General features: G+C 46.1%; 1 protein-coding gene across 1 annotated transcript in view; it reads left to right on the forward strand.

Annotated features, from left to right (window-relative positions):
• LOC141230061 (uncharacterized) overlaps window positions 1–16,112 on the forward strand; it is a 42,607-nt gene extending 26,495 nt beyond the window's left edge. The window contains exons 2-7 of the mRNA XM_073667550.1: window positions 10,528–10,673; window positions 10,803–10,982; window positions 11,064–11,187; window positions 11,271–11,368; window positions 11,567–11,657; window positions 14,764–16,112. Of these exons, the coding sequence (XP_073523651.1) occupies window positions 10,596–10,673; window positions 10,803–10,982; window positions 11,064–11,187; window positions 11,271–11,368; window positions 11,567–11,657; window positions 14,764–15,767 (1,575 nt within the window). The 5' untranslated portion in view covers window positions 10,528–10,595 and the 3' untranslated portion in view covers window positions 15,768–16,112. The remainder of the gene's footprint in view (window positions 1–10,527; window positions 10,674–10,802; window positions 10,983–11,063; window positions 11,188–11,270; window positions 11,369–11,566; window positions 11,658–14,763) is intronic.
• Window positions 16,113–16,992: the final 880 nt, after the last annotated feature.

Consider the following 16,992-nt stretch of genomic DNA (forward strand, 5'->3'; position numbering starts at 1 on the left):
CACAGCGCCACACCTGGGTGAAGACCTATTAGCCCAGCACACATGCCCGGATGGGCAGCCCTTTGTGTGGCCACCGGAGTTCCACCATCCCCGACTCCGGAAAGAAAGACCCCTGGATGAGCCCCTGATCCCGGCTCCGGCGCCCGCCAAGATCACCCCACTCTCGTTGGAGGAAGCGCAGTTTGCGTGGGACCCCACCGGAGAAGACCTCATCGGGTTCACCGAGGAGACCCGGGCAGCCGCAGCCCAGCGTGCGGAGTGCTGCCAGCAACAATTGGAGGTTTTTGCTAGAGAGCGACGAGAGAGGCGGGTCCGCGAGGAGCGGCTCCAAGTGAAGAGCGCCGAGCAGAAGAGCCGAGCCCGCAGAAACCCCCGTGCTGCCCACGGTCCCCGTGCCAGCGGGACTGTAATAAAATTCCAGTTGGAGCACGGGTGGGGTTTCATCCGGGACCACAAGACCCCCGGCGACGTCTTTGTCACCCGCAGAGACGTTGAAAGTCATCTACTGGAGGGACACAGAGGTCGTGACCTATACCTGGGTGATGAGGTCACCTTCACCCGGCATCAGTGCGCCAAGGGCCCGTATGCCGTGCACGTGCATAGACTTACTGAGAAGGAGCTACGGGGTGAGGAGGATCAAGAGGACCCGGACGGGTCTAAAGATTACCCTCAGCCAAGAGCACACCGCCACTGATGAACTGTAAATAGAATATGTAAATAGTTACCCGTGTGGGTACAAAAACTGTTGCTACCAAAGTGTAGTCCCCGTCGGGACCAGCAAGTGAATACCCGTGTGTCCCTATCCCTTAACAGGCTGAGGACTGTGAACAGCCATTCCTTTTTCCCACTGACCGAGGACTGAGAGCGGTCATTCCTTCCCTTTTCCCCACTGGTCGAGGACTGAGAGCGGCCATACCTTCCCTTGTATATAGTTGCGCTTTCTAAGGCGCCCCCTACCGGTTTTATAGGAAACTGTGTTTTTTCTACAGGAGACTGTTGCACTATACCCGGTCACAAGTTGCACCGTGGCTGGAGGAACAAGAATGTTTAATATGAAAAGTTTAATATGAAAAGTTTTATGATATATATAGTGTTTTATATGTTTATGATGTTTTGAAAAAAAATTGTATGTTTTTGGAAGTTTGTATTCTTTTACAGCCCGAGGACGTGCTGTGATTTACCAGGGGGGAATGTAGCACCCTGAGGACTCGGCTGCTACAGGGGTATTACACCTCAAGCCAGAGGTGTGGTATTCCACTCCCGGGTAAGGATGGAGTATGGAACTGAGCTAGAAGGCTGCATGCACTACATACATCCCATTTCCGGGGGACAGATCAACGGTACTCCCACCAGTTTATGTGCAGGTACGACAGCGTCTGTCCCTGGCTGGAGTGGGAGGGGGGTGGAACATCCCAGTAGTGTAGGGGCAGATAGGGGGAGTAGTCTGGGTAAATGTAGGAGCTCATTGGGTGCTGGTCACCTGAGCTCACACATAGAGGGAGTATATAAGGTGGGCACCATCTTAGGACAGGGTCAGTCAGTCAGAGAGTCAGCAGTAACTCCAGGAGAGGAGAAGGAAGAGGGACCCAGAGGAGCAGGACGAGAGGGGACCCCAAGATCCCAGAATAAGGACAAAAGGGTGAAGGGTCGGCAAAAGGGTACCGGATCCCAAGCTGGCGGAGGCCAAAGCAAACCTTAGCCAGGAACCGGAGGTCGTGGGCAGGATCTGCCACGACCCTCACCAAATCCACCAGAATGGCACACCGAGCATAGGGTCAGGGAAGCCAGGGAAGGTTCAACCAACAAGAGACCCGAGGGAGCCGGACACAGGTGGATCCCTGGTGGGAACGGCCAGAGAGAGAGAAGAAGGGAGCTCAGGACCATACTCAGGAATTGCCCGGGAGTTGACCGAGTCCCGCACCTGGTGGACGCAGCACGGCTTGGGTGGTCACTGCTGTACAGAGTGACCCGAGCAACACCAGTGAGTAAAAACCCTGAAACTGCATTTCATGCCTCTGAGTCTCCTTGCTGCACCTTCACAACCACCATCCTCCACGTCTGACCCCCTGAGGCTATACCCCTCCCGTTGGGGGTTATACTACCACAGCTGCACACACACCACCAGCCTCAGCGGACCATCCTGCAGCGGCGGCCCTTTGACCGCAAATCAACGGGTGGCGTAGTCGACACTAAGAACATCTGCAAGGACTGCCGCACACTGAGTTTGACACCCTGGGCACGGACCGGGTCACAGCCACTCGGAGACTACAACCCCCATCTGATCCGGCTCCGGGTATCCCTAACAACATGGCCCAGGGGGCGCGTCAACTTTGGCGTAGTCGGCAGGATCACGTGCCCGCAACAACCGGGTACTGCGTGCCTGAAGAAAAATTCGCATTTACCTCAAAACGAAGTCTCCCGCCAATTCCAGAGGGTCCCCGCCATCGGACGCCATCTCGGATCAGTTCCCGCCATTTGCCCGTCATCTGCAGTCTTTTCCCGCCATCTGCAGTGTTTCCCGCCACTGGGAAGCGGTTCCCGCCATCTGAGAAGATTTCCCGCCTTGGCAGAGCGGACGCCATGATGGGCGTGCCAGAGGATGGCAAGAGGCCACCTCCCATCGTGGGCCAGGATCGGAAATGGCGCCAAAAGTGGAAACCGCCCCCACCAGCAGAGACTGTGATGATTGATATGTCCATCAGCGTGAGGGAACTGCCCCTGGAACTGGCAATCACAAAGTTGCCCCAGGACGACCCCCAATGTGGGCGGATACAGAACAAAAGGAAGAAGATGGGAGCAGCCTGGAGGAGTCTGGAGGAGCCGTACCCGGAGATGGAGGGAGAGGCAGGCAGCACCGACCCAGTGGTCAGGAGCCTGTTGCAAGCGACAACCCCAGAAGGCCTGGTGGAGATCCTGGCACAGCTCCCCCGAGACCGGGAGCGTGCACAGACCGCACTGGAGGGCTTGGCTCAGAGGATGGCCCGAGTGCAGCGGGACGTACTGGCCGCATGGACCCGAGAGATGGCCCTGCAGGCTGGAGCCTGCCAGCGAAGCATGCCACCCGCAGCGAGGAGCAAGTCCACCTCTGAGGACGGCGAAGGAGGGACGACGGCCGGAGACGACGCCGCGGAGGGAGCCGAAGAGATGAAGGCAGGTAATGGGGACGACAATATCCCGTGCCCAGAAGCCGTAAACCTGCCCCAGCTCCCCGTCGCAGAGCCCGAAGCCCCACTTACCGTTCCCGTAGCCGCTGCGTCATCGCTCCAAGCTAGGCCTCAAGCGGCCGGAGCCGCGGCCACGCCCCCTGTGACGTCACACGCCTCGATCCAGAGCGCGGCCAAGCAGGAGACGCCACCGGCCTGGTCGCAAGGCCGAGTGCCCCCGGGCGCCGCAGTGCCAACAGCGCCCTCTACCTCCACTGAGCCACCGGCCTGGTCACTGGGCCAGGTAACCCCGGGTGCCGCCGTCTTCACGGTGCCCTTTACATTCAGGGTGCCCCAGGCCTGGTCGCAAGGCCTGGTGAACCCGGGCGCCGCCACCACAACAGCGCCCTCAACGTCCACAGCGCCACACCTGGGTGAAGACCTATTAGCCCAGCACACATGCCCGGATGGGCAGCCCTTTGTGTGGCCACCGGAGTTCCACCATCCCCGACTCCGGAAAGAAAGACCCCTGGATGAGCCCCTGATCCCGGCTCCGGCGCCCGCCAAGATCACCCCACTCTCGTTGGAGGAAGCGCAGTTTGCGTGGGACCCCACCGGAGAAGACCTCATCGGGTTCACCGAGGAGACCCGGGCAGCCGCAGCCCAGCGTGCGGAGTGCTGCCAGCAACAATTGGAGGTTTTTGCTAGAGAGCGACGAGAGAGGCGGGTCCGCGAGGAGCGGCTCCAAGTGAAGAGCGCCGAGCAGAAGAGCCGAGCCCGCAGAAACCCCCGTGCTGCCCACGGTCCCCGTGCCAGCGGGACTGTAATAAAATTCCAGTTGGAGCACGGGTGGGGTTTCATCCGGGACCACAAGACCCCCGGCGACGTCTTTGTCACCCGCAGAGACGTTGAAAGTCATCTGCTGGAGGGACACAGAGGTCGTGACCTATACCTGGGTGATGAGGTCACCTTCACCCGGCATCAGTGCGCCAAGGGCCCGTATGCCGTGCACGTGCATAGACTTACTGAGAAGGAGCTACGGGGTGAGGAGGATCAAGAGGACCCGGACGGGTCTAAAGATTACCCTCAGCCAAGAGCACACCGCCACTGATGAACTGTAAATAGAATATGTAAATAGTTACCCGTGTGGGTACAAAAACTGTTGCTACCAAAGTGTAGTCCCCGTCGGGACCAGCAAGTGAATACCCGTGTGTCCCTATCCCTTAACAGGCTGAGGACTGTGAACAGCTATTCCTTTTTCCCACTGACCGAGGACTGAGAGCGGTCATTCCTTCCCTTTTCCCCACTGGTCGAGGACTGAGAGCGGCCATACCTTCCCTTGTATATAGTTGCGCTTTCTAAGGCGCCCCCTACCGGTTTTATAGGAAACTGTGTTTTTTCTACAGGAGACTGTTGCACTATACCCGGTCACAAGTTGCACCGTGGCTGGAGGAACAAGAATGTTTAATATGAAAAGTTTAATATGAAAAGTTTTATGATATATATAGTGTTTTATATGTTTATGATGTTTTGAAAAAAAATTGTATGTTTTTGGAAGTTTGTATTCTTTTACAGCCCGAGGACGTGCTGTGATTTACCAGGGGGGAATGTAGCACCCTGAGGACTCGGCTGCTACAGGGGTATTACACCTCAAGCCAGAGGTGTGGTATTCCACTCCCGGGTAAGGATGGAGTATGGAACTGAGCTAGAAGGCTGCATGCACTACATACATCCCATTTCCGGGGGACAGATCAACGGTACTCCCACCAGTTTATGTGCAGGTACGACAGCGTCTGTCCCTGGCTGGAGTGGGAGGGGGGTGGAACATCCCAGTAGTGTAGGGGCAGATAGGGGGAGTAGTCTGGGTAAATGTAGGAGCTCATTGGGTGCTGGTCACCTGAGCTCACACATAGAGGGAGTATATAAGGTGGGCACCATCTTAGGACAGGGTCAGTCAGTCAGAGAGTCAGCAGTAACTCCAGGAGAGGAGAAGGAAGAGGGACCCAGAGGAGCAGGACGAGAGGGGACCCCAAGATCCCAGAATAAGGACAAAAGGGTGAAGGGTCGGCAAAAGGGTACCGGATCCCAAGCTGGCGGAGGCCAAAGCAAACCTTAGCCAGGAACCGGAGGTCGTGGGCAGGATCTGCCACGACCCTCACCAAATCCACCAGAATGGCACACCGAGCATAGGGTCAGGGAAGCCAGGGAAGGTTCAACCAACAAGAGACCCGAGGGAGCCGGACACAGGTGGATCCCTGGTGGGAACGGCCAGAGAGAGAGAAGAAGGGAGCTCAGGACCATACTCAGGAATTGCCCGGGAGTTGACCGAGTCCCGCACCTGGTGGACACAGCACGGCTTGGGTGGTCACTGCTGTACAGAGTGACCCGAGCAACACCAGTGAGTAAAAACCCTGAAACTGCATTTCATGCCTCTGAGTCTCCTTGCTGCACCTTCACAACCACCATCCTCCACGTCTGACCCCCTGAGGCTATACCCCTCCCGTTGGGGGTTATACTACCACAGCTGCACACACACCACCAGCCTCAGCGGACCATCCTGCAGCGGCGGCCTTTTGACCGCAAATCAACGGGTGGCGTAGTCGACACTAAGAACATCTGCAAGGACTGCCGCACACTGAGTTTGACACCCTGGGCACGGACCGGGTCACAGCCACTCGGAGACTACAACCCCCATCTGATCCGGCTCCGGGTATCCCTAACAACATGGCCCAGGGGGCGCGTCAACGACATCAGATGGTACGTTCTGAAGGAAAACAAAGATATAATAGCAGTGGGAATCTGGATTCCAAGGCGAGAGCAAAACAGAGACAAAGAGCATAGAGTGGAGTAGAGAAGGAGATCTTGTGAGGATTGAAGGTTGTGTGTAGGTAAGTACCGGGAGACTAGGTCACAGATGTATGGAGGAGACAGGTTGTGGATGGCTTTGTATGTCATGGGTAGGGCTTTGTACTGGAGTCTCTGGGTAATGGGGAACCAGTGAAGGGATTGACAGAGGGGAGAGGCTAGCGAATAGCGAGGTAACAGGTGGATTAGTCAGGCAGCAGAGTTTAGTATAAATTGGAGAGGTGCGAGAGTGTTAGAACAGAGGCCACACAGAGCAGGAGGTTGCAGTAGTCGAGGCGGGAGATGATGAGGGCATGGACTATGGTTTTTGCAGATTATTAAGTAAGGAATGTACTGATCCGGAAAATATTTTTGAGTTGGAGTCGGCAGGAAGTGTAAAGGGTTTGGATATGTGGTTTGAAGGAGAGATCAGAGTCCAAGGTTACCCCGGGGCAGCAAGCTTGCGGGACTAGGGAGAATGAGCAGTCATTGTAGTGAGATGTGATCTTGAGAGTAGAGCGGAAAGTTGATCTTCCGTGATGGCGGAAAAGCTGGTTTTGGAGGAGGAGGACTGAGTAGATATGAGCAGGGGCTGTGGGGGTTGTCGGCCAAAGCTTTCTCTGATGTTATCAATCTTCTGCTTGAAGAATGAGGCAAAGTCTTCAGCTGAGATGATTGGAGAGGAAGGATGTGCTGGGGGATGGAGGAGAGAATTGAAAGTGGTGAATAGCTTTTTAGGGTTGTGAGACAGGGAAGCTATGAGAGATGAGCAGTATGTTTGCTTTGCTGCAGTGAGTGTGGACTTGAAAGTATTGCAATGAAGTGCTCTTTGGAGTGGGATCTTTTCCATCTCTGCTCAGCAACTCTGGAAGCCCGCCTCAGTTCTTTAGTCAGGCTGCTGTGCTTTGTGAGCTTTGGTATGTCTGAGAGGGGAAGCCGATTTGGGAGATGCAGATATAGTGGTGTTATATAAAGCGGCAGCATCTGCATTGTGTAAGGAGCTTATGTTTGCAAGAGGGAGAAGAGACTCTGAAAGTGAATGTAGATCAAGGTGTTTAAGATTTCTGCGAGGGTGTGCAGGTTTGTGGAGTGGGGATTGAGCACCTCGAGAGGAGAGGGAAGAGAATATAAGTAGGTTGTGGTCAGAAAGAAGGAGAGGTGAGTTAGAGAGGTTAGATAGGGAACAGAGGCGGGTGAAGATGAGGTCCAGAGTGTGGACATCTTTGAGTGTGTCTGTGGAGGACCATTGAGCGAGGCCGAAAGAGGAAGTGAGAGATAGAAGCTTAGAGGCAGATGAGAGGGAAGTGTCAATGGGGATGTTGAAGTGACCCATGATGATAGTGGGGATGTCAGCGGAAGGGAAATGATATGGACGATTCCTTATCTTAGACTAACAGAATTTAAGCAAACAATTGTCTGGAGAGGAAACTACAGTGTCGCCAAACTGGGACATGAGTTCTCCTACGAAGAACTGAAGATGAAATGCCACAGCAATATTCATTCTCTTTAATAGTGAGCACACGTGACCGCCGAGCCGCAGCAGTAGCCGTGCTGCGGCAACATTGTGAGAGCTATTAAGGAGAATGAATATTCACTGCTCCCCACATCCATGGGCGTGGGAAGCAGCGAATATTCATTTTCTTTAGCAGCGAGCACAGTGTAGTCTACAGTAGGTGGCTCCTGCCTCCTGTGCCCCGCTACGCTGCCGCTCCCCCACCAGCCACAGTGTATGTGTGTGTGTGTGTGTGTGTGTGTGTGTGTGTGTGTGTGTATATATATATAATATATACATACATACATACATACAGTACAGACCAAAAGTTTGCTGCGGAATATGTTGGCGCTATATAAATAAAAATTATTATTATTATATAACATATAAATGTGCATATGTAGCAGAGCTGAGTGTGCGTGCACTGTCCTTGCAGCCGTGTTGTATATGCAGTACAGACCAAAAGTTTGGACACACCATCAAGAGAATGCCAAGAGTGTGCAAAGCAGTCATCAAAGCAAAAGGTGGCTACTTTGAAGAACCTAGAATATAAGACATATTTTCAGTTGTTTCACACTTTTTTGTTAAGTATATAATTCCACATGTGTTAATTCATAGTTTTGATGCCTTCAGTGTGAATGTACAATGTTCATAGTCAAGAAAATACAGAAAAATCTTTAAATGAGAAGGTGTGTCCAAACTTTTGGTCTGTACTGTACTGTGTGTGTGTGTGTGTGTATGTATGTATGTATATATATATATATATATATATATATATATATATTTATATTTATCGCTTATGAACGGTACTCACAAATCAGCTGGGAGCTGTGGTTACCACAGGGGATGATGGACCTACTTATAATGATTTGCTGGACTGTTGTAGCTTGTAACAAAAGTTAAGTACCGACACGTGTAACCGGTTCTTGACTCTGCATAATACAAAAGAAGCATCCATGAAGTGTTGTGCCTGCTATCTGATGTATATCAAGTTCTTGTACAGTAAAGCTTATTTTTGTACTTTGGTCTCCCTCATTCATCTCCATACCATCTGGTCCGGGTTATATATATATATGGTTATATTTATGTTTTATATTGGGATCTGTGATTTCAGTCTACTCCACTGTGTATAGGATGTCTATAGGATAATAGAATATAGTAAAGTTGTTATGGACGTGACTCAACCAATATTGTGCAGTGAGTCTGTATAGTGACCGATTTTTCTTGTTGCTAAAACTGATCTATTTTTTTTCATGTTAAACTTTTTTTTAAAACTTTTTTTAAACAACTCTCATTAGTGCGATCATACAACATACAAGCCTCTGATTGCTCAGATAATGCACTGTACTACTGTAGTGCCGTGTATTATCACTGCCTGTCAGTGTAATACTAACGGCCTCATACACATGAGATAAGTGTTGGCTGAACGGTCATTTGGCAGACGGCTATCTCTCCTGACTCCCCCATACACACAAATATTCCAGCTTTCCTGTGGTCTGTATGAGAGAGTCTCCTCCAGACTCCTCTAGCGGAGGATTATCTACAGGAAAAACAAACGGATTAGCCTCTGAAATTCAGGATGCCAGATCCTTCTCTGCCCTGACATCATCTGTCGGGAGGCCCCCAAATACATTATATAGTCGACCAAACCCCCGAAATCAGTGCTTTCATGCAACTTTTGTCTAATGTGTATGGGGGCGTTAAAAGTGTAAAGGACATATTGATACTCATGCTAGAGCAACTCCATTTTGTCGGCTTGCTTTAAAATCATGTTATTATCACTCCTTGCATAACATACATTCTTTCTTTCTCTTCCCATGGAACTTCTCTCACACTAACTTTTTCTCAAGAGAACATTTTGTCAGACACTCTGTTATCTAACTTGTTTAGGCCAGGTTTGACCTTGTAAAAGGCCCGACCTAATAGACTTTTGTACATTGCAGGCCCAGACACCATTATTAGGCATTTAAGTATTATAGTAACTAAGTAGCCCCAAACAATCGAGTACTTGGGGAAGGAGGGGCATTTAGCCCAACTCTGTCAAACCTTATTAGATGCCATGTTTGCTTTTGACAGTAGCAAGTGGTTAAACTACCATGGTATCGTTGTAACTAGACTGCCCCATATTATCAAGACCTTGGGGGAGAAGGGGCTTTCAGCAAAACTCTACCAAACCTTCTTAGATGCCATGTTTGTTTTTGTCAGCAGCAAGTGGTTAAACTGCCAGGGTTTGTGTTTCCGCCGCACTTGTGCCATCCCTGCGGTGAACATCTATGTTCTGGTGCCCAAAAGAGGTTTTTTGTTTTTCTTAAATGTTTAACGTATTAAAAAATAAGAAAATTTATTTTTGCATGTTTTTTTCTTTTTACAAGAATTGTTGGTACCAATTTTCTTTTGAAACATTTTAATATCTGTTTTTTTTCTGGTGTTTTTCTTGTAATATAGGAAAGTCTAAGGCCAGAAATAAACTCCATAAAACACTGTACATGGAGACTTTGGTATCAAATAATTTCTGTCCGAGGTGTTTGTGAAAATAAAAAAGGTTTTCTAAATGCCTCAAACTTCTATGTGTGAATGAGACATAAGATCTAACGAGATAGAAGATTACAGACCAGGAAAGACGGGAAACATTCATATAGACGGCCGGTGGAGATGTAGTCAGTGATGGACTCTGGCCAAATATATTTACAGAGCCGTAGTAGCAGATGAAGATGTCGTCTTCATCATGAAGTATTTATTTCTCATGTCACGTGTAATGAATATCTCCTGCAGTATTGCTAATGCCGATTCTAGTGTCGGTAAATGAGATGAGAATTAGCAATAAGGAAGATGAGTCTTTGAGAAACGTGTTCAGCTACAGACTCCAAGGAAGAAACTGCTTGTTGTCTGTGGCCTAAAATATATAGGTTTTATTACTAGATGTAAAGAAGAAAACTAGATACTGTAAAATAAAAAATCTCCTCATATATTTCCCTTATTGTCTCCAGTAATTGTATTATTACACAGAATATTTATGATGTTACATCGGCTCATCATCTTCTCATTCAGGTCTCTACAATTTTGGATCCTCTCAGTTCTTTTATAGAAGAGAATTTTCCTGATTTTACCCATCAAGGATGGATATGGACAGACACAAGATGGCGGAGAGGATATTACACCTCACCCTAGAGATCCTCTTCCGGCTTACTGGAGAGGTGAGAGATTCTGATGACATCACATTACATCATTCTTATCTATGGGAATAACAGATGGGCAGAACTGGAGAGGTGAGGACTCTGGAAATGTCTGTACTGAGATTTATTAAGGCGTTTCTCCATTATCAGGATTACACAGTAGTGAAGAAGACCTCTAGTGAGCGCTGTCAGGACCCTATGTCTGAGGAATGGAGAAGACCCCTGAGCCCAATCACGGGGCCTCCACCTCATCCCTTCATACATGAGGACATCAATGACCAGAAGATCCTAGAACTCACCTACAAGATGATTGAGTTGCTGACTGGAGAGGTGACACTGCTGGGAATGCTTGGACATTATACAGTACGCTATTAAGGGATTGGGGAATGATGATATCATTGTATGTGTCAGGTTCCTATAAGGTGTCAGGATGTCGCTGTCTATTTCTCCATGGAGGAGTGGGAGTATTTAAAAGGACACAAAGATCTGTACAAGGACGTCATGACAGAGGTTCCCCAGCCCCTCACATCACCAGGTAATAGACAGGACTGAATACACACGGCCTAAAATTATCTGTATGTAAAGAATGAATTCAGACCCTGTATGTGTTTCTTCCAGATCTATCCAGTAAGAGGACAACACCAGAGAGATGTCCCCATCCTCTTCTTCCACAGGACTGTAAACAAGAAGATCCCAATGTTCCTCAGGATCATCAGGTAGATGGAGAGAAGGTGTCATGAGATCTCCCCTATGGTGTGTAGACGACTGTGAAGGTCTTGTGTTCAGTCTTGTTTTATCCACCAGTTTTATATGTTTTCTACTTGTGTAATGAGAACGGTGGAGATGGCAGGATTAGAGCTGATCATAGATGTGACTTCTCCATCTGTCTGTGACTTTTATAATATTTGTTTCAGGGTGAAGATCTGACCCATATTAATACTACAGAGACATATGTGAGGGGTGATGAGCGGTGTAAAGAGGAGATTCCTACATATGACTACCCAGGTGAGTAGTAAACACTAAATGCAGAGAGGTCATATAGTCTTCTCAGTCACCGGCTGTGGCTGCTTTATTGGTAGTGTAGTCCGGCCGTATCACAATCGTGTGATCAGCATTTTGCTGCTAGAGCATAACATTCTCCTCCATCTGAAAATGTTCAAATGACTTTGTGAATTGTGAAAGCCCTTTTCTGTAGAACTTACAACCTGGAGGATCCACCTGCCCCCTGGGATTAGGAGACGCTGACCTTTACCTGCCCAGATCTGTAAACCACAAAGCCAAATGGCAGCGTACGTAGAATGTGCTGACTAGTGAGAAAATCACTTAAAGAAAAATATTATGATGGGTCTGTAAGAGAAAGCGAAGGGTAATGATGCAATAACAACCGAGTTTCCTTTTATCTAAACTTTAAAATTTATTTTAAATCTAACTTCAAACAGGATTGTGATAAACTATACAGAAAACATTACACCTGTGCCATGATATATCTCTAAGCTGTGCGTGGCTGATGGCTGTAATATACATTTATTCACGTCTGCAGGAGATGTGTTGGCATGGCTCGAGCCCTGGTATGTTGGATTCACTCCACGTCATAAATTCCATTATGTTTTCAATCCTAAGGAATTCAGATTACTGCACAATCTCTCCTGAAATGGGGGCACTAATACTTTCTCTAAACTCCAGTTTATTGTTGGAGGTCTCTCCCCAAATATACATGGTTGTTGGGGATCTAACATAGAATAAAAAAAATTCTTTTTTTTTACAGGTTGTGGTGGGATCGGCCGGCCTCACTTATGTGAGACTCATTACACCCTGCTAGTCTTTGAAAAAAGATCTCCATTGCTTTTTCCAAATGTCCGAGATCTAAATTTTAGACACCTCATCTCTGCACTATTATAAAAAGTTCTCTTTGAACGTCTAATATTTCTTCTTGAAACTCATCTGATAGAAAATATTGTCCCTTACGATAGTTTAGATTCCCAAGAGCCACCGAGCCCCATACTCCAATTACCCCAGAGAGGTTTCACCACTAGTTACTCACTATTTACTAATGGAGACTGTTGAGTTTGATAATTTCAGTAGATGTTATTGTCTATACTTACAGTTTTTGACTATAGTAGTTGGTGCCCAAAATACTCTGATTTAACCCCTTCCCGCAGCCAGTTTTGCGTTTTAATCAGGTCCCATTTTTCTAATCTAACGTGTCACTTTATGTGGTGATAACTTTGAGATTCTTCACAAAGGATAATAGGAAACAAATGGACCTTACAAATTATTTTCTAACTTCTCTTGAATCTGACAATCCCCTATATATGGTTGTACACTACTGTCTGGGCACATGGCAGGTTAAGAAGGGAAGGAGCGCCATTTAGCTATTTGAATGCAGATCTTGCTGGAATAGTGTGCAGACACAATGTATTGGGGGCGCTGTTCATGGTCACATGGCAGCTCAAAAGATGACTACCACAAACAGGCTTGGCGCTATCTACTTCATTTTCTAGATCCCAGGGATCGTCTTGCTCATCACTTATTTAACCCCTCTACATGGATCTGTTCTTACACAGAAATCCTTAGGCTTGGGCCACGGTGTTACCTGCTGTTCTGTGGAGTGAGATGGGAAGAAGAATATTCAGGTAGTTGGGTCAGAACCAGGAGGGCAGAGAAAATACAAAATCAGAAGACACAAGAGTAGTCAGTAAACGGGCCGAGGTCACAACAGGAAACAAATACACAAGCCGGGAGCGGAGCACAGAGGACTGAACCAGAGGAGGACAAGGCTGTATCTGGCAGCTTCCGGCAATATGCTTCCAGCTTTAGTAGGGTGCGGTGCTTTCCAAATGGCTGAAGCAGGGAGCAGATTACTCCAGCTGGACAGCACACACCATACTGCCAGACTGGATAGTACTACAGGTCCCAGCAACCCTAATCTTAGTGGCTGGACAGAGTCTGCGCCGCCCAGAGCTTCTGGTTCTGACGTCTCCTCCATCACCAGCGCCGTCTGCAGAATGAGTGTGCGGTAAAAATTTCTCTACTGGTGACAGAAGCAGACGTCGCAGGAGCAGATCCCAGAGGAGATGGGACCCACCATTTGCAGAAGCCCTAATATGACAAAATGTCAGAAAACCCGGAAAGTAAAAATCCCCATAAAGTGAATTCATTTTGGAAATTATAACCCTCAGTGAATTAATCTATAAAAGTTTTGATTATTTTGACTACATAGGCACTTTCTGAAAATTAGCACGCAGTGGATGTTGGAGAGTAATAATTGCACATTGGCCATTTTTTTTTACCAAGCACATAGTGCCCAGATTGAGCTCCAGGAGACACACACCGTAAATTAAGTGAGTTATTCTCACTATAGTAATGCCAAATACATGGATGCTAAATGTTGTTTGGGCACACTGCAAGGCTCAGAAGCGAGGGGGGATTTGACTTAGAAAGAGTGGATTTTGCTGGATTGGTTTATGGAAGCCATGTTGATTCTAAAGAGCCTTTGAGAATCTAATAATGTGGAATCCTCTGTTTGACTTGAGTGGGGACTTGTTTTTTGTGAGATGAGTAGAAGTTTTTATTGATATTATTTTTGCCTACATAACATTGTTTGGTGGCTTCTTATTCCATATTTAGAAGGTAGAATGAACAAACAGTTGGACACCACGATCCACTGGTTCATCCTATGAGGTTTTCTATTAGACTGTGAACTGTCATTCGGTCAATAACTTGCCATTTCTACAGACATTTTAAGTACAATTAACACAAGAATCCCACTGAAAAATAAATAAAGATTGCATACCACTTCTAAATCAATCTAAACAAACACATCCTTGGGCTAAATGCTAATCCAGGGAAATGAAGGGATATATGCTCAAGTTTAAAAATCAATTTTATTAGACACAAATCTAAAAAATAGAGGAATATTTAAAATCCTCTATTTTTTAGATTTGTGTCTAATAAAATAGATTTTTAAGCTTGAGCATATATTTTTTCATTTTCCTGGACTAGCATGTAGCCCAGGGATCTGTTTGTTTAGACATTTTAAGTAGAAATGTTAAAAAATATAAATTTCAAGGATATTTTATTAAAAATTAATAATTTTTTTTTTTCTTGGCAGATGACTGTACCAGAAGATCAGATGGACAGAAGATTTTTAAATTGGATGATGTTGAGATCCCACAGGATACAATTGAAGTGAATGCCATTACTCCAGATATACCATCATCCCTTCACAGCAAAGATCTATCATCTAATTCTATGAAACATGTCCTGTCTGCTGATTCATTACCGACTACTAAGGAAAATCAAAATAAAATAAGCATTACAATACAAACTGCTCCTAATGCAAAGAAATCATTTTCACATTCAGAAAATGGAAACAGTTTTACCCTCAAAAAGCATATTCTTAAACATCAAAAAATACACACAATGGAGAATAGATTTTTTTATTCCAAATGTGGAAAATGTTTTAACCAGAAATCAGTTTTTGTTAATCACCAGAGAATCCACGCAGTGGAGAATTCATTTTCATGTTCAGAATGTGGGAAATGTTGTAACCAGAAATCAGCTCTTGTTCGTCACCAGAGAACTCACACAGGGGAGAAGCCTTTTTCATGTTCAGAATGTGGGAAATGTTTTAACCAGAAAGTGCATCTTGATAGACACCAGATAACTCACACAGGAGAGAAGCCCTTTTCCTGTTCAGAATGTGGGAAATGTTTTAACCAGAAATCAGATCTTGTTACTCACCAAAGAACTCACACAGGAGAGAAGCCTTTTTCATGTTCAGAATGTGGGAAATGTTTTAATCGTAAAATGGTTCTTGATTGCCACAAGAGAACCCACACAGGGGAGAAGCCTTTTTCTTGTTCAGAATGTGGGAAATGTTTTAACCAAAAATCAGTTTTGATTAGGCACCAGAGAACCCACACAGGGGAGAAGCCTTTTTCATGTCCAGAATGTGGGAAATGTTTTAACCTTAAATCAGCTTTGGTTAAACACCAGAGAACTCACACAGGGGAGAAGCCTTTTTCATGTTCAGAATGTGGGAAATGTTTTAATCGTAAAATGATTCTTGATAGTCACAAGAGAACCCACACAGTGGAGAACCTTTTTTCGTGATCTTTTTTTTTTTAATCCAATACACTTTTGAGATTTTTTTCACTATTTTTTTTTTTGGATAAAACAAGAAATCAGTACATACAATAGTGAAATAAAATAACATATCATAGGGATGACATACATGCATCTCTCCTATATATCCTTTCAGCTTGCCCATTACCATCTGATAACTTGCAGTTACTATATCTTACAATTAACATTCCACATTCTTGAAATCTCTTATATAACTATAATATTGTAATAAACATTATAATCCTATACACATATAGGTGTGCTATATTACCCATACCACATGTTAGGGAATTCCAATACACATTACAATGAAACATTAGACCTCGCCAGTCCCCCCCCCCCCCATCCCATCAGTTAAATTGTCTCTCCAGCAATAACCCTCTTGATGGCATTCCTGGTGTATCCAACCATAAGCCCTATATTTTCTCTAATTTATTCATTGAGTTTTGTTTTTTACATACCCCTTTTTCTAATCTGATAATATTATTTATCCTATTTTTGAGTTCACTCATTTCTGGAGGTGAGGGGTTAATCCATTTGGATGCAATATGTTTCCTAGCTTGAAATAAAATATGTGAAATCCCTATTGAAATTGGGTCAAATTCCATATCATCCTCTAATATACCTAATAGGCATTTTTTGGGGTCTGGTTGAATATCTATTTTATATACCCTCTTTATAATAGACAGAACTCCTTTCCAGTATTTACCTAACTCCCGGCATTCCCATAGCGTATGTAATAGGCCGCAGCATCCATGTTACATCCTGGACATTCAGCATCAGTCCGGTATCCTATGTTACATAGGAATCTAGGCGTCTTATATTTCCTATGTATTAATATGATCTGGGAAAATCTCAGCCTCATTTACAGATAATTGGGGTACCAGTTCTAATACCGCTCTCCATTGATCCTCAGAAATTGGACCTATATCTCCATCCATTTTTGTCTAGCTGGAGAAGGAAATATTTTTAAATAATTATCAAGAAGGACTCAGTAAATATCAGAAATACGACCCTTAGTATTTCCCTTCTCTAATACCAACTTAACAAAAGTATTATTTTCTACCCAAAAGGGCGTCCATCTTGATTGTGCATTAAATGAATGCCGAAACTGTAGATATTTCTAGAATTGTTTATTTGTCAACCCAAATCCCCCCATTAATTCATTAAAGGACTTAAGTATCCCTTCAGACAATATGTTTTATATCGTATA

This window comes from Phyllobates terribilis, unplaced genomic scaffold (assembly GCF_046119375.1).
Source record: "Phyllobates terribilis strain yellow unplaced genomic scaffold, ASM4611937v1 Scaffold_489__1_contigs__length_1346288, whole genome shotgun sequence".
NCBI lineage: Eukaryota > Metazoa > Chordata > Amphibia > Anura > Dendrobatidae > Phyllobates > Phyllobates terribilis.